The following is a 22,245-nucleotide window of genomic DNA, read 5'->3' on the forward strand; positions in this document are numbered from 1 at the left end:
TTGGCTGGCACCGGCTGCTATAATTCATCATCACTCAGCAACACGTAGCAGTGGAGTCCAACACAAAGCAGGAATGTAGCTGGATCCAGCCAGTTCTGGTGAACTCAGGATAGGAGTCCCGAGATTGAGACAGGGAAACCAATAGAATAATATTAGCATAGTTGCCATTCAATTCATTGCAGAGTTATAGATCAGGATCAATGTTTCTGGTTTCTGGTTCCAGTAGACCTAACTAAAGCTGCCTAATTGTGAGTTGAAGGATACATTTGGAGTATGCCTGGCTAAATAGATGAGTCTTTAGTCGAGACTTAAATTGAGTGTGTCTGCATCTTGAACAGTGTTAGGGAGACTATTCCATTGTTTAGGAGCCAAATATGAAAAAGATCTACCTCCTTTTGTGGATTTTGATATTCATGGAACTATTAACAGGCCAGAATTTTGCGATCATAATGAACATGATGGAATGTAGCGTGGTAGAAGGTCACTGAAGTACTGCGGAGCTAAACTTTATAAGTTAACAGAATTTAAAATTTAATAAGAAATTTAACAGGTAGCCAATGTAACGACGATAAAATGGGGCTAATATGATCATATTTCTTGGTTCTAGTCAGCAGTCTGGCTGCTGCATTTTGAATCAATTTAAGTTTTTTATTGTTCTTGCTGGACATCCTTCCAGTAATGCATTACAATAATCTGGTCTTGAGGTCAAGAATGCATGAATTCGTTTTTCGGCATCAGCAACAGAGAGCATGTGTCGTAATTTAGCAATATTTCTTAGGTGGAAGAATGCTGCTCTATAAACATTGGTAATTAGATTTTTACAGGACAGATTGGTATCAAATATAACACCTAATTTCTTCGCTGTTGAAGACGATGTAACAGTACATTCATTGAGAGTCAAATTATATTTTATCGGCTTGTTTTTAGAGGTTTTTGGTCCAATAATTAGTACCTCTGTTTTGTCGGATTTGAGTAGAAGGAAATTTCTGGCCATCCAAACTTTTTTTTTCATTGATATACTCTGTTATTTGGAGAATTGTGAAATCTCATCAGGTTTTGAAGAAATATAAAGCATAACATAAACTTATTTCATGATTCCTGATAATATCTTCCAGGGGAAGCATATACAAGGAGAAAAGCAGATGCCCTAAAACTGATCCCTCTGGCACTCCATACTTTACTTTTGTTTGGTTTGACAATTCCTCATTTTCATAGACAAAGTTGTAGCGGTCTGCTTTATAGGACCTAAACCATGCTAATGCAACTCCACAAATGCCAACATAATTCTCTAACCTATTCAAGAGAATGTCATGATCTATTGTGTCGAATGCAGCTCTAAGATCTAAACTAGCACTAGAAGTGAAATGCAGCCGTGACTCAGATGATAAAAGTTTCTTGGGACATGTCCCAAATATAGCGATGAGTTAATAATATTAAGAAGAGGTTCTGAGATTACAGGGAATACCTCTTTTAAGAGCTTGGTTGGTATTGGATCTAACATAAAATGTTGTGGCTTTTGATATTTCAAAAAGTTTGTTAGCTCTTCATGACCTATGACAGCGAATGATTGAAGTTGTATGTGAGGAAAATTATGAGACACTGTTTCCGGAGGTACTGTTAGAGATGATTGCATTATTTCAATCATTTCAGTAAAAAAACACATGAAGTCAATACTCTTGTGCTGCAACGGAATATCTGGTTCTGTTGAGGCTTTATCCCTAACCAATTTAGCCACAGTACTGAATAAACACCTAGGATTGTTGTGGTTATTTTCTATGAGTTTGCTAAAATATGCTGACCTAGCAGCTTTTAGTGCCTATCTGTAGCTACAGAGACTATCCTTTCATGCACCACGAAATACCTCTAATTTTGTATTCTTCTACTTCGCTCCATTATCTAAGCTGCTCTTTTGAGAGCATGAGTGTGATCATTGTACCATGGTGCAGTGCTTTTTCTTTCATTTTCTTTCATCGAAGGGGGGCGACATTTGAAAGAGTGCTAGAGATGTCTGTATGTATATTTTCTGTTATTTCGTCAAGTTCTTCTAGACTTTGGGGCTTGTTGAGTGTATGAGTAATGATCTGGATGATTATTTGTGAAGCTTTCTTTAGTGGTCGAAAAAATAGTTCTACCTGAATGATAACGTGGTGTAGATTGAGTAACATTAGCTGATCACAGCATACAAGAGACGAGGTAATGATCTGAGATGTCATAGCTATGTGGCAGAATTTCTATGGTATCAACATCAACACAATATGGCAGAACTAAATCTAGTGAATGATTGTGCCGGTGAGTTTGTCCTGTTACATTTTGTCTGACTCCAAGAGAGTTGAGAATATCGATAAATGCTAATCCTAATATGTCATTTTCATTGTCTAATTGAATGTTGAATCACCAACAATTAAAGCTCCATCTACAGTAACTACAAGATCTGATAAAAAATTTGCTATATCACCAAGGAAATCTGAATAAGGCCCAGGTGATCTATATACTGTAGCAAGGGTAAAAGACAAGTTTTTTTATTTATATCTGACGGTTTCACATTAAGCATTATTAGTTCAAAAGACTTACATTTATATCCTGTCCTCTGATTAACACCAAAAATGTCACTGCAAATTGTAGCAACACCTCCTCCTCGACCCTTCAAATGAGCCTCATGTTTATAACAATAACTTGGGGGAGTAGATTCATTTAAACTAAAATTAATCTGGTTTAAGCCAGATTTCAGTCAGAGCACATCCAAACTATGATCTGTAATAATTTCATTTACAATTAGTGCTTTGGTAGAAAGAGATCTAATTATTAGTAGCCCTAACTTCATACAATATTTATCTTTAATTTGTTTTGTTTTTTTTACCTTAATAACATTTTTATATATGATTTAGCGAGAGTTTTGTGTTTGGTAGTTCGGGGAACAGACACAATCTAGATGATTCAGTCTCTATGTGTTGTAGTTTATGTGACCTGTGTGACATCTCAAGGCAGCTAGCAGCTAGTTTGGATAAACCAGTTTGTCTGCTCCCTGACCTGGGCCCCAGTTAGTCAAATGCTATCATTATTAAGAATATGAGCCAAATTATTAGAGAGAAGAGCGGCACCTTCCCTGAAGGGATGGAGTCTGTCTCTCTTTAGCAGGTCAGGTCTACCACAAAAACTCTTCTAATTGTCTATACATCTTATTCTGCTCTCCAGACACCACTCAGACATCCAGCCATTCAGTGACACAAATCTACTATAAACCTCATCACAACGAAGAGCAGGGAGGGGGCCAGAGCATATTACAGTGTCTGACATTGTTTTTGCAAATTCACACAACTCTTTAACATTATCTCTAGTGATTTCCAACTGGCGAAGCCGGACATCATTAGTGCCGACATGAATAACAATTTTAGAAAATCTACGTTTAGCATTAAACAGCACTTGTATATTTGATCTGATATCAGATGCTCTGGTACCCAAAATGCATTTAACAATAGTGGTTGGAGTCTCTATTTCCATGTTCCTTACAATAGAATCACCAATAACAAGGGCTCTTCAACATCATTCTCAGTGGGTGCATCACTGAGTGGAGAGAATCGATTGGAAACCCTAACAGGAACGGGAGAGTGGTGTCACTTTGCTGAACGAGTATGCCGCCGAGACGTCACCCAAATGCCCTGCTGCGGGTGCTCTACAGCCGGAACCAAAGTGTGTGTGTGTGCTGCTCTCTGTACTGCCCGTATCTGAAACAGTATCTACCGGCTTCTCTTTCTCACTAACCCCCACTATTACAGGATATATACAGGAGATACATCCTGTATCTCACATTGACAGTGTTGGGATACGATTTGCACACTGTTTTATGTAATCCACAGTTGTAGGTCAAATTCTAGATTCAGTTTTGTAGACAGAATTTGCAATTCAATAGATTTAATGAAATCTTATAAAATATATACAGTATATATTCAAGAGGAAACTGCAGCTAAACGTAGAACGCAAAAGTCAATTTGCAAAAATTTAGTTATAGTAATGTTCATGCTATGAGACTAGGCTGGTTTAACAAATGTAATTTATATTGGTTGATGTCTACTCCTCTATTTTAAGGTGTTGCATACATTTTTCTTTAATTTCTCGCTATTCAGTAAACTGCATTGTTGTAATTAAAAGGGCAGTCTATTGTTTTAAAGAAGACAATAATATTCTGTTTTTAAGACAAATAAAATCTGATTTTCTCTCCAATACAGATTTCCATGCTAAAATACTGAAATAAAGCAATTGAACAATTCTGCTAGTTAAATGATATAGATAGCAGATTTTTTATTCACAGATCAACTTTATCTAGCACAGTTTTGCAGACAATTGAGAAAATTTGAACATTGCTTTATGATAATTCTGTACCAGAATGGAAAAATAGCCATGCTGCCATATGTCAATCCTCTACCACAATGAAAAATCTGCATATCCATCTATTTTTACAGAAGAGTTAATAAATTGGATCAAACCATTGGAGATTTGAAAGTTAAAATTGCCATTGACTGTGCAGTTCTATCGAAGACAATCAAGTACCTCATATAGTAAAGTGTTTTTATTACTGTATTGATCTCTACTGCTATGATTCACTCATGCCAGTGTTTTCAGGAAATTACTGCTAATGTAGCAGACTGAAGTGTGTTCTTTGTTTGGGGCTTTTGGGCTCTTTACGGGTTATGAGAATGGGGTGTGTTTAAGGAGGGTGTTGCTGAGTGAATGGTAATTACATGGGCTAGACTGGCTTGACACCACACTGTTGACTTCACACAATGGCTAGAGGCTCCACCCCCAAACTGCACCTGCTGTCCAATCAAAAGAGGGGGGTTGCCAGTTGGTTGAGGACAGCGGTTTCTTTGCTGTTGTTGTGGGAGAGAGCTAAAAGTGTAAATGACTCCTAAGCTTTCTCTTGCCTTTTCATTTGAAAGTCTGAGTCAAGACAGGATTGTCTGTGCACTTTAGCAGGAAGTCTATCTGTTTGGCTGGAGCTGCATGTAAGCTTTTATTTTCTTTTTTTTCTGAAAGCTTTCTATTTTACAGACAGAAGGTAAGTCTTTGTTTCTTGAATGTTGAATTTCAAATTCATGTATAGATCCTTTGTGAAACTTTCTAAATATTATTTTGTGTGTTTGTGGATTGTATTAATTTTATTTGTATTTTTTTTTTTATTACTTGTTTTATTACTTGTCAATTGACAAGTTTATGTTTTAGCCTATTTAGTCTCTCTAACAAGTGGGTTTTTGGTTATTCATATGGCTTTGCAGACCACTGAAGCAATCAAAAGGCCTCTCCTTTGGTTCTTAAACCAGTCAAGACAGCAACTGACATGTGTAGCTCATTAACATGGACTTAATTGACAATTACTTGAAAGAATGCATTTATATGCATAAAAGACCAGCATTCTGTACAACTTGCAAATAATTAGTGGCTATGTAAGAATGAATATCTTTGTGTATGTGTGAGTTTACATTTGATGCAAATAACAATTTTACTCTCTTCAAGCTTAATGAACTGCTTTTACGTCCCTACATGTCCACGGGCTGATCTGTGACCTAAGAGCAATTGTGTTTTGAGCTGAAAAGATTTGAGACTACAGGCTCCTGTGTGTGTTCTAACCTCTGGGTCAGTGGAGCTGATTGCTGTTGTTGTGTCAGTCGTTATATATCTGTGATCTCTGGAAACTCTCAAACCCACAGTGTCATTACCACAAGATTAATGACACTTTTCTGTTTGTTTAAAAGCACATGCTACAGTATATCAGAGCTGATTCATTTATATCCTGTAGAGATCTGCAGGTCACTTTCAATGTTTTTCAATTTACTCACCCTCTTTTTGTATCAAACCATACATGAAGAATATCTTTGCCACTCTTATAATGAAAGTGAATGAGGACTGAGACTGTCAAGCTCCAAAATGAACGATAAAAAGCATTATTTTACAGATTTGTGTTTATTTAAAGATGTTCACAGGGTGTTGAACTGATTCAGTCTCATGTTTATTCAGACAGACAGAATACGTTACTAGCCTAAGATCTTTCACACAATGTGAGATTGTCAATACTACAAAGTAACCAAACACTGATGGAAACAAGCACTAGAGCATGTTAATGTACTCAGAGGATGTGTGTTCAGCCTTAATGATTAACCTCTGAGGTCATCATGCCTTACTGCTCCTTTAAATGCCAGGGGCAGGTGAGGGAGATCTTCCATTGAAAGAAATTTCAACTATTTGGTCGGACGTCAGCTAGATATGCACTTTGCTTAAGCCTCTAGACATCAGTTATTATGGTCATATTCAGAATTTTGGTTTCTTGTTTGAAAAGCAGACATTTGTATCAAATATCTCAGATGGCTTTGTACAAATAAATATATGTGACTTTAATGCCATAATTTATAAATGTAATGCAATTCGGTTATATATATATATATATATATTATATATATATATATATATATATATATATATATATTAGTGTGTATATATATATATAATACGAATGTCACCAGTTGACATGACTGACAATTATTGCAATATGAGTCTCTTTGTCTTTTGACACTTGGAGGAAATCAGATTTAACTGATCTGTTAACTATTTATTTTAGGTGTCACTATCAGTGTTTTAAACATGACAACAGATCTGGCCTTAGTCACTATTGTCGTTCAGCTTCTTGCTGATTTGGTGACAAGCGACAACATCGACTTCTACAATCTCATGCCTGCTCTAGAAGGTGTGTTTATCCAATCAAAATCATGAATACATTTTTCATGACATTATATATTTGAATGTACATTAGCCGATTAAAGCACAATTTCATGTAATAATGTTTGTCAATGTTATTAATGAATGATATTATAGTGTGTATACATTTATATTATAATGTGTTGATGTCTTTACAGCTTCCCCGTACCCCAACAGTTTCAAGTGCTTCACATGTGAACAGGCCTCGGACAACTACAGCTGTAATCGCTGGGCAGAGGATGTTTGGTGCCCTCAAAGTGAGTTTATTTGTAACATACAAAACACAAACCCAGCACTCTCTGACCTTCACGCTCATAGACACACCCGGCCCCTAATCAGACTAATCAAGTCTCAGAGAGGGATAAAGGCCGAATGAAAGCTGCAAGTGCGAGAGAGAGAATTAAGGACAGCTGTCCGACACCTTTGTGTGTTTGTCTTTTTGTTTCAGTTTTATATTAAACTATTATTTGTATTATCAAGCCGGTTCTCGCCTCCTCCTCTCCATTTAATCCCTTTACAATGTATTTTCTTTTTTTTTTTTTTTTAGGTTCCAGCATTCCAGCCTTTTGCTGCCTCCTTTCCAATTGGTAACTGGTTAGAATTAAATTAAAGAACGGTTAATAACTTTTTTTTTTTAATTTTGCATTATTATAATAATTGATAATTGAGTTAAATCTTTGTTATTGAAAAGATGAGGTATTCAAATAAGCCCACAAGTGTTTCTAACATCTCCTGCATATCACATTTCTATTTTGTATTTGTAAAGCAGTTCAATGGAAAGGAGGAGGCGAGAACCGGCTTGTCAATATAAATAATATTTTAATAATAAACTTAAACAAACGACAAACACACACGACGGACATGTCCGTAAACTATCTCTCTCTCTCGCACAATCCTCCGCAGTCGACCTTTATCCCTCTCGGAGGCTTGATTAGTCTGATAAGGGACCGAGTGTGTAGAATCACGACCCGGCCCCGCCCTCCGCCCTGCCACATTCCTCCCTTGTTCTCTCAGGCAGGGGAGCCCCCGGCATGACGTACATCCCCCCTTTCCCTGGGGAGGGGCGGGCCTTTTTGCCCCGTCTGCCGGCAGGTCATCCCAGTCTACCTGGACAAGGGAGGGGACAAGCGGAGGGAAATAGAAATAATTAAATAGGGGGGGTAGTCCTGTAACAGTGTAGTACCCCCCAAAAAAACACTAAAATTTAAACGAGAGGGAAAAGGCCAACGCGGAGCGGCAGTGAGAAAAAAAATAAAACAAACTTAATAGCCAGTTCTCCGATATGCCGTAGCTTGTTGCTCGGCCACTCTTCCACCCTCTAACGGACGACAGCCGTGCCTCTGGCGGACGGAACGCCCCACTGCTTTCTCGGGGAACAGAAGGGGTCTCCCCTGCCCCTGGCAGCGGTTCTCCCGCTCCAGGCGGTCGGCGGTCTCAGACCCCGCCGCGTTTCAGCGGGTGGTAGGCGACTCCTCCGCTCCAGGCGGTCGGTTAGGAGCCCCTTCTCCCCTCGCGGTCGGCAGCCGTTGTCCTCTTCCAGGCGGCCGGGCTCCTCGTCTCCCGGTAGATGGCCGCGGCTGCTCCGTTGAGGTGGACGGTAGTGGCGAGAACTCTACTACGGTGTATCCCTCCTCTTTCCCGGATTTCGGCACCAGTGTAAAGCAATCAATTGAAAGGAGGAGGCGAGAACCGGCTTGTCAAAATAATATTTGAATAATAAACTTAAACAAACGACAAACACACACAACGGACATGTCCGTAAACGATCTCTCTCTCTCGCACAATCCTCCGCAGTCGGCCTTTATCCCTCTCGGAGGCTTGATTAGCCCGATAAGGGACCGGGTGTGTATAATCACGAGCCGGCCCCGCCCTCCGCCCTGCGACAGTATTATTGATTTGTTCTTTTATTATTGGTATGCCAAATAATAAAAAAATCTATTAAACAATTTTGATCCATGTAAGGCAATTATCAGCACAGAAATCAAGTATACAGTAGCCTATATAAAATATTTTAAATAAATATATGCTTTATACAAAATAAATCTTCAAAAATATGTAAAATATTTAAAAAATTAATCTGGCCATTTAAAATCAAATAATAAAAAAGATATCTCTCTCCTGCATGCACACTGCTTGGGTGTGTTTGGACCAAGTATAATTTTATGCAGTATATTTGTAATAATTAATTTATTATTTTATTTTAATTATATGTTTTAACTGCAGATCTGTTACTCGGTTAGAACCAGCAGCGTCAAATCTGCATCAATGCATCATATCTAACAATCATTCAGTGAATACTTAAAACAATTGAGAAATGTACTTTTTACCCCAATATTTTTCCTTGTATCTGGATTAACCATACATGTACATGTAGTAATAATATAATTATCTAAAAGGTCTTCAGCGTGTCACAAACATTCTACAACATTCATTCAGGCAAAAAGAAATGTGTGATGCAGCAGTTTCCTTAAGAATCAAAAGATAAGCTCATCATGGCCAACTAAAAAGAGAGAATGTGTACAGGAAGTCGAGTAATTCCGAAAAATTACTATCTTTGACTTTGGTTTAATGAAAAAAATTATTAAAATGAAATTAACAGGTTTTAACAAGTTACCAACATTTTAAAAAGTTTTAACTGCGGAACATTTGAAAGGGACTTTGTTCCCATTTTCGGCTTTCGTTTGCGTTCCTTGGAACGTTTTCAGTCCCTGCTCACAGAAAACATAATTAAAACGATTTTTAGGGAGCCATTTAAAACAGTGATGTTTTCCTTAGAAATATTAACTGTTCTTGAAGTTTTTCAGGTTATAATATATCACAGAGATCTCTAGATTATATGGAACGTTCTGTCAAAGGACTAGTTCACCAAAAAATTTAAATTCTGTCATTTACTCAACCTCACTCACCCGTTTTGAAGCTTAAAAGCTTTAGTCCCCATTCATTGTAATTGCACGTAAAAGAGAAACACGTACAAGGTTCTGAATTTCTCCTTTTGTGTTTCATCGCAGAAAAAAAGCCATATGGGTGAGCAAATCATGACTGCATTTTCATTCAACTATTACTTTCAGCAAATTACAACAGACATTGAATTATTCAGGGACTTTCTACATCAATATCCTTTCCTAATTTCTTGTTTCTTCATCAATAGATACACAGTACTGTATGACAATACATCACTTCAACCATCATGGAAAGACAAAGTTTGTTACCAAAAGATGTGCAGTGCATGAAGAATGTCAGTTAACAGGCTGTAAACATCACAAAAATGGACACCAGATTGTGAGTATCCACACACACACACACACACACACACACACACAATTCTCCACTTTAAAAGCACAATTTGTCCACATAAGCAATTATCTTTTTACTTAAAGGGATGGTTCACTCAAAAATGTCAATTCTGTCATTAGTTACTTATCATTACTCATTATGATGACATCTGAAACCCGCTTGACCTTCAGTGAAATACAAAAGGAGATTTTAGGCAGAATTTAGTTTGGCCAGCCTCCACATTCAACAAGTTTTTCCTTTTGTGTTCAATGGAAGAATGAAGGTCATGTTGGCAAGGTCATGAGGGTAAGTGATGTCAGAATTTTCATTTTTAGATGCACTAACCCTTTCATATATTAAAATTTCATATATTTCACATACAGTGCAATATATGGACAATCTCTTGAATATTTTCATTTTTTTATTTACATTATCACCTTCTGATTCTTTGTAGAACATTCTATCTTGCAGGAGTGTGTATCTTGCTGTGAAGGGATGGTTTGTAACATAGAGCTGCCAACCAATCACACTAATGCAGTGTTTGCTCGGAGCCAAACCCACAGCTCTGTGACACCCACTTTCAGGACCTGGGATTCTGTGTTTCTGCTCATCCCAGTTCTCACTGGACTGTTACCATTGTGATACTCATTCATACGAACCTGTTCAGTGATGAACAGTACACAAAAGAATGAGTCATTGCCACGGAAGCCAGAATCCACCCTGGAATATCGCATTCATCTGTCATGGGCAAAGTCTGCTGTGTGAAAGACTGCAAATAAAATGGAAAAACATGATTTGGACTCTGAAAAGAGACAGCCAGTCCGCCAATGGTGGTAGTGCTGTAATCAGATTTCAATCCGGAATTTCTATCAATGGAATACTATTACTGGTTCCTAAGGAAAAAAGGCATTTAGCAGCTAAAGGCAGTGGATGTGACTTGAGATGCTTAACTGGATTTGTATTGACCAAATTAAGGCTCGAACTGAGCACTGAAAGCCTCTATGTGGGTAGGACGGCCTTGCTTGATGGCTCAGATCCCAGATTCTGTCAAACAACCCTAGCACAGCAATGAGAAGGCATGGAATGTATTGTTCTAGTTTTCTGAACAATGCAGAAGTCTCTTAAAGATATCTTGATTGCTGCAGAAATATCTCAATGCTTTAAGAACATGGACTATTCTGCTCACTACAATTGTACAGAGTGGTTATCTGAGGTACCGTAGCCTTTCTGTCAGCTCGAACCTGTCTGACCTGTCTCCGTTGACCTCTCTCATCAACAAGGCATTTCTGTCCGCAGAACTGGATGTTTTTCTGTTTTTGGCACCATTCTGAGTAAACTCTAGAGACTGTTGTGTGTGAAAATCCCAGGAGATCAACAGTTACAGAAATACTCAAACCAGCCCGTCTGGCACCACCAATCAGGCCATGGTCGAAATCACTGAGATCACATTTTTTCCCCATTCTGTTGGTTGATGTGAACATTAACTGAAGATCCTGACCTGTATTTGAATGATGTTATGCATTGCACTGCTGCCACATGATTGGCTTATTTGATAATCGCATGAATAAGTAGGTGTACAGATTTCCCTAATTACGAGCTTTGTGAGTGTATACACAACAGCAGGAAAATACCTTTTATTATTTTTTATTCAAAGCCTTTTGAAAATGACCTTATTTAACTTACAATTTTAACTCATGCACAAATTGCAATATGCCAAATTTTATGTCCATTTATTAAGGTGCAGTCATGTTTTCTTTCACATGGCAAAAATTCCATGGGTGAAAAACAGTCATCTCAATCCATGCAACTGTGAATTTCGGGTGGAGTTAAAGTTTGGTGAACTTTGACAGGCCACTTTGACCAATAGGAAATTGCTTGCTTTGACAGTGACCTCTGTGTGGGTGGTTCTTCTTCCACAGCTACACTGAATGTTCACAATAGACAATAGGTATAACGGCTGCAGCAAGTTTCTTTTTAACTTCACTCTCCTAGAGTATAAAGTGCAGCATTAAAAAGAGCCAATCATTTTTTTGCTGGTTTCACACACGCTTAACATCAGCCCTCGACGTTTTCATTCACAGAATTTAGCCATGTAATGGTAAACGTGACCCCGCCTTTACACTACTGACATCTTCATTTAAAAACGATTTAAAACTTACCAATTAAGCTGAATTTGAAGTAAAAAAATTGTTCTTTCAAAGGGAATTCTAATTTCTGTTTAATTATGCCAAAATAGTCAGTGCATATTAAAATGAATATGAAACAAATTTGTTTGCAAATAAACAAAATTAATAAAAACTATTGCCGCAGACTATATCTCAATGTTTTCTTTATAGATTTACCAACTTGACAACATAGTTTTGCCCATTTGCTTTTCTAATGTTGAGTGGATCTGACATACACTCTTGTTTATGTTCATTAGTTTGTAGTACTGAATGACAGTTTATCTCTTCGTAGTGTAAATAGTTCCTTATTCTTCTAATGTATAACATACTGCTGTGCTTTTTCTATGTGTGCAGCAAGGGCTCATTTTTGACGGCTCAGGTTTGAATTTGAAATAGGGAGCTAGACCTTGATCAGTACAAAAGAGCAGCTTCCCTCCAGAGCTTGCAGCATAATAAACACATTCCCATGAGCATCCCAGTGTGGGACACAAAGCCGTGGACCATTAATATCACTGCTGTCTGGAATAATGAGAGTTTTTTTCCAGAATGAACATGATAAATGACTTTTACTTCAATATTGTTGCTGGGGAAATGAGATGTATTGTACTGTATGTTTGTTTCAGTGTAAATGCTTCACTGTGAAGATAGTGTGTGTGTGCGTGTGTGCACGTGTGCGTGTGTGCGTGTGTGTGTGTGTGTGTGTGTGTGAGACCTTGTGGTGACATTTTGTCGGTCCCCATGAGGAAAACAGCTAATAAATCATACTAAATGATGTTTTTTGAAAATGTAAAAAGGTTTCTGTGAGGGTTAGATTTAGGGGTAGGGTTGTTCAGTATAAAAACCATTATGTCTATGGAAAGTCCCCATAAAACATGGAAACACATCGTGTGAGTCTGAGTGTGTGTGTGTGTGTGTGTGTGTGTGTGTGTGTGTGTGTGTGTGTGTGTGTGTGTGTGTGTGTGTGTGTGTGTGTGTGCGTGCGTGCGTGCGTGTGTGTGTGGTTTACGAGGACAATCTTTTTAGGTTACAAACGGGTAATTACAAGGGTATTATGCTATAAATGTGGTTTATGAGGACATTTCTAGTGTCCCCATCATTTAAATAGCTTAAAAACATATTAAACTATGTTTTATTGAAAATGTAAAAATGCAGAAAGTTTTTGTGAGGGTTAGATTTAGGGGTTGTGCTAGGTTTAGGGGATATAATCTATAGTTTGTTCAGTTTAAAAATCATTATGTCTTTGGAAAATCCTTATAATGATATGTAGACCAACGTTGTGTGTGTGTGTGTGTGTGTGTGTGTGTGTGTGTGTGTGTGTGTGTGTGTGTGTGTGTGTTCCTGCTCTGCTGACTGTCTCGCCATGTATGCTGTTTGCGCTGGCTGCTGGCTCTCTTTGTTCTGGTTTTATTAGGCGTAGATTTGGAGTCTATCACTTTCAGTCACTTTTCTCCCATTGTGAGAGAAACACTATTTATTCTGCTGCTCTAATTTGCCTGTGCCTTTAATATTCAGAACTCACTATGACCATCAAGAAGCGATAAAGGTTATTCCATATTCAGAAGCAGTGTTGGGGATAGTGTGTTACAAGTAACATGTATTACATAATCAGATTACTTTCTCGAGTAACGAGTAAAGTAACGCAATATATTTTTGTTTATTTTAGACCATAGTATCGGAGTTACTATTTAAATAAAGTAACTTGTTGCTTTTGTACACCTCTACTTTCCTTGTATTGTGAGAAATCAGGAGTAAAAGTGTGCAAACTCTGGGGAGGAGACATAGAGCATGATGGGTATAGTTCTGTAGAGTGTGAGGCTAGAGACAATTTAGCAGAGATGAATCACTTCTATTTAAATAATGGGAGAAACTGGAACACCCAACCAAGAAGCTCTAGCACCCAACTGTCAATGGATGTAGACAGGAAGTCCTGCCTTGCAGGTAAAAGAGCCAATCTCCTGTCAATCAACTTGCTAACTCACATGCGCATTAGCTATACAAGCCAGGAAAGTTGCGTGTTTTAGCTTCATATGAGTTTAACGTTCGGTAGAATGAAACACGATTGATTCATGTGTTAATACACACTGCATTAAAAAACCAGTAAACACATTTAGGCAGAGGGATTATAAGACTAGTCTTCCACTGGCCACAACATGATACACAGGATGAAATACTTGCTCAATTCACGGACTTATGCAGCTGTGTTTCAGCTCCCTGTAACTGGGAGAATGGGATGAGAAAATCTGACTCTGGATCAGTGACTCCGGGCAACATTCTACATCGATTGTGTATGTATAAATTGTCTTAATTTCTAAAAAGATTCTAAATTTTTGTTTTATAATAAACACGTAGTTTGATTCATGAAACAAACTATTTTTATGACATTTTGGTAGCATTAAAACCAATTCCATTTAAGTTGTATCAACATGCGCCTTTGCAGTTGTATGCGATTAACCAGTGGTGTCTGTACGCACCGTGGTTACACAACTCAAAACAAGCATTCACCGACCATTATCAGACACATTCCTTGAACATGTTAGGCTGGCATTCCCCACGGAATATTATCCTAACTTTTGAAAATGATCTTATGTTGACTCTGACATTGTCGTGGGCACAGCACATGGACTTTGCTGCTTTGGGTAATACAGTGGTTATACTTCATTGTTCATATTGGCTGCCATGTTGATGGAAATACAAATCATGCATATTCATGTTATTGATTCTTTATCATAAATATGATGTGACGACCTGCTTTCTAAATATCTGTTTGTTTACTATGTTGTTTTGACATGAGTGTTGTTCAGTAGCTAGCATGACCTGTAATGTCTCTCGTATGCAATGCATGGCTTATTTATATGGAATGCATAGCATAGAACAAGAGAGTGGTGGTGAGAAAATAAGTAACACAAAAATAACGTAAAATTTACTTTCCATAAATATTTACTTTTTAATTAATTAAGTTTATTTTTTAAGGAGTAATACAATATTCTAAGGAGTTTTAAAAGTACCATTACCCAACACTGTTCAGAAGCATTAAAGTCTGTGTACATTAGCCCTCGGAAAGACATGCCATTTTTTTAAGAATCATAAGTAATAGAAAACATCATGCTTATTACACTCACCTAAAGGATTATTAGGAACACCTGTTCAATTTCTCATTAATGCAATTATCTAATCAACCAATCACATGGCAGTTGCTTCAATGCATTTAGGGGTGTGGTCCTGGTCAAGACAATCTCCTGAACTCCAAACTGAATGTCAGAATGGGAAAGAAAGGTGATTTAAGCAATTTTGAGCGTGGCATGGTTGTTGGTGCCAGACGGGCCGGTCTGAGTATTTCACAATCTGCTCAGTTACTGGGATTTTCATGCACAACCATTTCTAGGGTTTACAAAGAATGGTGTGAAAAGGGAAAAACATCCAGTATCGCGGCAGTCCTGTGGGCAAAAATGCCTTGTTGATGCTAGAGGTCAGAGGAGAATGGGCCGACTGATTCAAGCTGATAGAAGAGCAACTTTGCCTGAAATAACCACTCGTTACAACCGAGGTATGCAGCGAAGCATTTGTGAAGCCACAACACGCACAACCTTGAGGCGGATGGGCTACAACAGCAGAAGACCCCACCGGGTACCACTCATCTCCACTACAAATAGGAAAAAGAGGCTACAATTTGCAAGAGCTCACCAAAATTGGACAGTTGAAGACTGGAAAAATATTGCCTGGTCTGATGAGTCTCGATTTCTGTGTAAACAGAATGTAAACAGAATTTGGCGTAAACAGAATGAGAACATGGATCCATCATGCCTTGTTACCACTGTGCAGGCTGGTGGTGGCGGTGTAATGGTGTGGGGGATGTTTTCTTGGCACACTTTAGGCCCCTTAGTGCCAATTGGGCATTGTTTAAATGCCACGGCCTACCTGAGCATTGTTTCTGACCATGTCCATCCCTTTATGGCCACCATGTACCCATCCTCTGATGGCTACTTCCAGCAGGATAATGCACCATGTCACAAAGCTCGAATCATTTCAAATTGGTTTCTTGAACATGACAATGAGTTCACTGTACTAAAATGGCCCCCACAGTCACCAGATCTCAACCCAATAGAGCATCTTTGGGATGTGGTGGAACGGGAGCTTCGTGCCCTGGATGTGCATCCCACAAATCTCCATCAACTGCAAGATGCTATCCTATCAATATGGGCCAACATTTCTAAAGAATGCTTTCAGCACCTTGTTGAATCAATGCCACGTAGAATTAAGGCAGTTCTGAAGGCGAAAGGGGGTCAAACACAGCATTAGTATGGTGTTCCTAATAATCCTTTAGGTGAGTGTATATAACACATATATCAACAAACGGTGCCATTTATCTTTTTATATCTTTATATTTATGCATTTGGCACACTTTTATCCAAAGCAACTTGCAGTCCATTTATTACAATCATGTTTTATGAGTATGTGTGTTCCCTGGGAATTGAATCCACAACCTTGGTGTTGCTACCACAGTTGAGTCTCTGCCATAAATTATGAGTATGCTATTGAAGCCATAAACTCACTGGAAAGTCCCCTCATAATTATTTATTATTTTATATGCAGTGACTAAATGAATGAATTATTGAATTATCTAGTGAAGCATTTGGACATATGAGTGATTGTAAATGTTTATGTCATAAAAGTACAAAAAATACATTAATTTACTTAATGACATTTGCTTCTGTTAAACAAAGAACAATCTAAATTCCTGCCCTTGTTGTTATGGTGGCGCCACAAAAATTTGTTTTATTGAATTCTTGTGATTGATGATGTCTTCTCACACAAGCCATTTTCAATAATTAGTTTCCCCTTGTTGAGGAAGTGACTTGTGGGTGGCTCTACTCTACACATGATTCCTTCTTTAGCAAATAATATGAAAGCAATCAATACACTCACTGAGCACTTATAGGAACACTATGGTCCTAATAAAGTGCTCGACATGGTCTTCTGCTGTTGTAGCCCTTACGTCTCAAGGTTCAACGTGTTGTGCATTCTGAGATGTTATTCTGCTCACTACAATTGTACAGAGTGGTTATCTGTACAATAAGTTACTGTAGCCTTTCTGTCAGCTCAAACCAGTCTCCAACAATCATACCATGGTTGAAGTCACATTTTATGTATTGCACTGCTGCCACACAGATCTTTTTTTTTTCTGGGCATAAATCTGGAATGCAGAGCAGAGGTTTCACTAGCCTGGGGCTGTAGTGCCAAATCTTTTCTGTATAGCCATACATATTTTAGAGGCACAAGGATAAAGAAAGTGAATTCAATTTGACTTTATAAGTGGGTCATTAACAGACATGCTAAAAAATATATAAAAGTATACAAAATTATTTGGCAATAATAATCTAATACAGACCCAAACAATAATCCTTCTCAAAATAATTCCAACTGCTAAATCAGAAACAATGGCAGATCCTGGCATAGCCAAAGCTCTTCCTGGAGCAGCATCCTTTCACTCTGTGACAGTTTCTCAAGATTGCACCCGCTCTTGGAACTGCACCCTTTCTCACCACTTAACATAAATAATGGAGCGCAACAGTGCCCGCCCACTTTGGATCCTGAAGTGTTTGTTTTTTTCCATAGAGACTTCATAAAGTCTTCATAAAAGCGTTCTAAGCCATGAACCAAACCAACCAAATCTGAGGTGAATCACAAGACTACATAATTTGATTTGAAGTAAAAAAGTATTTGAAAATAGCATAAACTACAATCCCATGAAGTATTGCGAAGAGCGTAATCAAATTAAAAAATAAAAAATAAACAAAACTATTGTTTTTAAGTTACTACCCATTAGTACCCCCATGTCTACCCACTACCCATTTTCAAGTATATATAGTGATACTGATACTAACTTTTCCACCTCTTGTATCTGTCACGAGGTGAGGTAGCGGAGTGAGTCCCTTATAAGCATTGAGTGGGGGTATGTGGGCTGTGCCCCCTTTAGTGAGCCGCCGGCACCCTCATTTACATGGAGGTATGCATTGCATAAATCTTTGCGCCTCTGATTATGATAATGTACTAAATATTGTACACATCTTGCAAAATATTTACATATATACAAATACTTAATTAGTTTGAGCTTGTTGGGAGACCGACTCAATTGCATCATTTACAGTGTGTCGTGGGAGTGCGCTGCAGAGATTGGTTGCTGTGGTTGGTCGGTCTTAAATTATATATTTGATTCTTGATTTAGGTGAGCATTTATTTTATTTGTTCATTTATTATCTTTGTTCAAGCAAACCTTTGCATTGTGATAAACCCAGGATGTAATTTATTCCTTACCGAAGCCACCGATTCTTAGTCTAGTTCTGCTGTTCTGAGAATCCAGGCACAACTTGGCAGCTGCTTCACATCTTTAGTTGTCAGTGAATGAAATTCTGAAAAAAGAGACAACAAACCAATGGAAATATGCCCTTCCTTGCTGTAAGGGCTCTTGGCAGACTGCTATTTAATCCAAAAATTTACTTTGAACACAAATACCCTCCTTTTGGACAACCCTTGTTTTTTATGTGGTAATCAAAACACAGCACTGGTTGCATTTGATCATTGGATCTGTCCAGTCCTTTAATCCAAATGTGTTACCCCGGTTGCATTGTCTACTTGTGTATATGCTGTGTGACGACCAGCAAGGCTTAACATTCCGACGCAGGGCCAGAGTTCACTTTGCTAATTGGCAGTGGCGCAGTGTTTCCAAAGAGATTTTGTTCTCCATGAGGATGTGACCCCTCGGAAACCTGGTTGAGCCAGACATCAAAGGCAGCCCTGTCCCCTCTGTGGCACTTAGTCATGGGAGGATAAAAACACCAATGACCGAGAAGTTCTTTAGATGGATTGCAGAGCAGTGGCCTTCCCCGATGCTTATGCATCTGTATTCATCGAACAGGGACATTGCCTGTTGATCCTATAGAAATACACTTAGTATACAGTGGGTTTATGCTATAGTGATATTATGTCATTAGCACAGATGTTTCTTAATAAAGTTTAAATTCATAAAGAAATAGTTCACCCAAAATAAAACAAATCTGTCATCATTTACTCACCCTCATGTCTTTGGAATGACTTGTATGAACATGAAATGAGTTAGACTATTTATACCAGAATATCCAAGCTGCAACTTTTCTATACTAAGAAAGTGAATGGCCATGGCTCTCTAACAAGATTTTCAGTGAATAAAGACTTAAAATGCAGTCTGTTTGGCTTACTATCATTTGGCTTTGGAAGACTTTAAAAAAATACAGTAGTGCATGGATACTTTTAGGGTGCATTTTTGTCCTTTTGGAGCTTGATTCCCAGGGTCCCTATCCACTTTCATTCTATGGAACAGAGTAGCATGAACATGCTTCAAAATATTTCCTTTTTTTTTTTTTATGAACTACCGATTGTAACAAATTAAAAAATCCTGAAACTCAAGTCAGAAACAAATTGTATAATGAATGCTCTGATTGTTAAAGACCTTCCAATGTAGCCCTACCATTTAATACAGGAAGGATGAGGATACATTTATGATCCCTAATAAGTCCTTAACAACATATGAGCATGCATGGCCACTGCTTTGTGTCTGAGTGAAACACTGATAAACTTGGGCTGCCACCTCTGAGTAGGTTCTAACAATAGGTCAACACTCAGGGTGGTCTTGTATGTCCTTCGCTGTAGCAGCATGCATGAGTTTTATTACCCACTGGTCATTGAATCTCCTTTACAATTCCTGATGATATAAGACTTCTGCTTCCAGCTGATGAGCAAAATATAAAATATTTTCATTAGCATCACAGATGCATATAACTTCCTTTCTTCAGCAGAACACATTTGAAGAAAAATTTAAAATATCTCAGCTGTTGGTCCTTTAATGGAAGTCGATGGTAACGTGATTTTTGATGCTCCAAAAAAGCACAGACAATCTGCATTAACGTCATACACACAACTCAAGTGGTTAAGACCTTGGTCAGAAGGTGGAGGGTAATGCCTATGCTTTGTAGTGACATTCAGCTGATAGGACAGAGACAGGTGTAACTCTGTGATCTGGCACTTGTGAAGAGCAGTTTCTGTGAAGTCTGAAGACTTGCTGAGATCATACACCCCCTGTGTTGCCAAACAAACATTTCAACATAATGAAGAAATAACTTGTGGTTGATGGAAAGTGCATACTTGCTCCTTGTTGAGCCTCTTTCCCCAAACATTTAAAGTGAACAAAGATGACCCAAAGCATAAATTGGATCCAGTCTGTGAATTGGCTCTCATGGGATATAATGGGAAGCAATGGTAGTTTAGCCACCTTGCCTTAATCAATACAAATAGCACAGTTAAATGTAATTTATACAACAGTTAATTCTGTTCCTCTAATCTCATTCGACAAATTCGCTCATTCGCTGACTTCATTTACATGGACACCAGAAAGCGGCCTTTTGCGGATAAAGTGGGTTATTTACTAGAAAGCAACATTCTAGTTTACCGTAATTTCCGGACTATTGAGCGCACCTGAATATAAGCCGCACCCACTGAATTTTAAAAAAATTATTATTTTGAACATAAATAAGCTGCACCTGTCTATAAGCCGCAGGTGCCTACCGGTACATTGAAACAAATGAACTTTACACAGGCTTTAACGAAACACGGCTTGTAACAAAAATAAATAAGCTTTAACGAAACACGGTGTGGCAGCGGGGGCGTAGTCAAGTGCCCGTCCGGGAGAGAAAAGCGGTAAGGGCACTTACATCAAGTGCTGAAAACTGTCAAACTGGTGCCAGTGTGACAGTTTTCCCAAGAAGGACACGTGAAACAAGGCACTTGACGTTCCAGGTAAGGCTTTTAATGGCCACAGCAATGTTTACAATCAATTTTATAAAGTTTCTCAATTCTTGGTCTTCTATGCGCCAACACTAGACTGATGTGTGTCTGTCTGTCACTCACTCACTCTCTCACTCACTCACTCAGTCTCTGCTGCCTTTTTATGCCGCTCTACCCACGCTTACTGAAATTAGACACAGGTGTTACACAACAGCTCAGGTGTAAGCGCCCTTACCGCTTTTCTCTCCCGGACGGGCGCTTGACCACGCCCCCGCTGCCACACACGGCTTGTAACAAAAAATTAAAAATTAGCAGTAAACAGTAGCCTAGCAAGAAAGTCATTGGTCACTATCTTCCTCCTCTTGTGCACATGAAACCAATGAAGTCATCTCTTTCGGTGTCGGAGTTGAATAGCCTCAGCTTTAGTTGTTTTTTGCACTGAGTCAGTTCATCAATTCATTTTTTGCACTGCTGTTTCTAACGTCTCCCGTGCAGCAGCTCTATTTCCTTTTCCAACAGCCAGATCAATCACCTTCAACTTGAAAGCTGCATCATATGCATTTCTCCGTGTCTTGAGGGTGACAAAATAACTACCGTAATCAGAATGATGGGAAGTTTGAGCGCGCTCGATTTAATCTAAACCGTAAACAAAAAAGTTGTTTGACCTTAACCCGTTCGGCAATTTCATTGGTCTAATGAAAGCTTCATGCCGAGCATGTCACAGAATGTTTTTTTTTTTTTTAAATAAAATTTGAATGCGGGAAAAATCCATATATTAGCCGCATCATTGTTTAAGCCGTGAGGTTCAAAGCGTGGGAAAAAAGTTGCGGCTTATAGTCCGGAAATTACGGTACATGGATTGTAGAAGTGGCATACGCTTTACTCCAGTATACATGCAGCTCAGACAGTAAGCCTTCGAGAGCGTTGGGCTGGACCGGATCTTCCTGTCCCACACTCAGCCCTCACGGATAGATAGTTGGTTCCTCGGGTCAGGGCACCGCTCACAGCCAATCTCCTCACTCGTCCGTTCTCACTACCTTCGACGGTGGGGTGGTCCACCTGGTGGGATCGCCCAGTAGTCCCCTCCGAGGACGATGTCGTCCCTGGCATCCAACCGGACGGGCCGCTTATGCTCTGCATGCCTCGGCCCTCCTGCAAACCCACCAGGCCAATGCACTTAAAGAACTGCACTTGATTAGTCCTTAGCCTGATGTGCTGCAGGAACTATTGCAGCGCAGGCACTCAGACA

General features: G+C 38.7%; 1 protein-coding gene across 1 annotated transcript; it reads left to right on the forward strand.

Moving 5' to 3' along the window:
• Nucleotides 1-4,903: 4,903 nt before the first annotated feature.
• Nucleotides 4,904-12,340, forward strand: lypd6b (LY6/PLAUR domain containing 6B). The gene is made up of 6 exons (XM_052142919.1): nucleotides 4,904-5,053; nucleotides 5,509-5,628; nucleotides 6,608-6,733; nucleotides 6,903-7,001; nucleotides 9,893-10,023; nucleotides 10,489-12,340. The coding sequence occupies exons 3-6, from the start codon at nucleotides 6,631-6,633 to the stop codon at nucleotides 10,657-10,659; spliced, it is 504 nt and encodes a 167-aa protein (XP_051998879.1). The 5' UTR covers nucleotides 4,904-5,053; nucleotides 5,509-5,628; nucleotides 6,608-6,630; the 3' UTR covers nucleotides 10,660-12,340.
• The last annotated feature ends 9,905 nt before the right edge of the window (nucleotides 12,341-22,245 follow it).

This window comes from Xyrauchen texanus, chromosome 14, assembly GCF_025860055.1.
Source record: "Xyrauchen texanus isolate HMW12.3.18 chromosome 14, RBS_HiC_50CHRs, whole genome shotgun sequence".
NCBI lineage: Eukaryota > Metazoa > Chordata > Actinopteri > Cypriniformes > Catostomidae > Xyrauchen > Xyrauchen texanus.

Coding starts and splice junctions, on each gene's coding strand:
- lypd6b (XM_052142919.1), top strand. CDS start 6,631: ATGACAACAGATCTGGCCTTAGTCACTATTGTCGTTCAGCTTCTTGCT. Junction 7,002..9,892: donor GGATGTTTGGTGCCCTCAAA/GTGAGTTTATTT, acceptor CTTCATCAATAG/ATACACAGTACTGTATGACA. Junction 10,024..10,488: donor ACAAAAATGGACACCAGATT/GTGAGTATCCAC, acceptor TCTATCTTGCAG/GAGTGTGTATCTTGCTGTGA.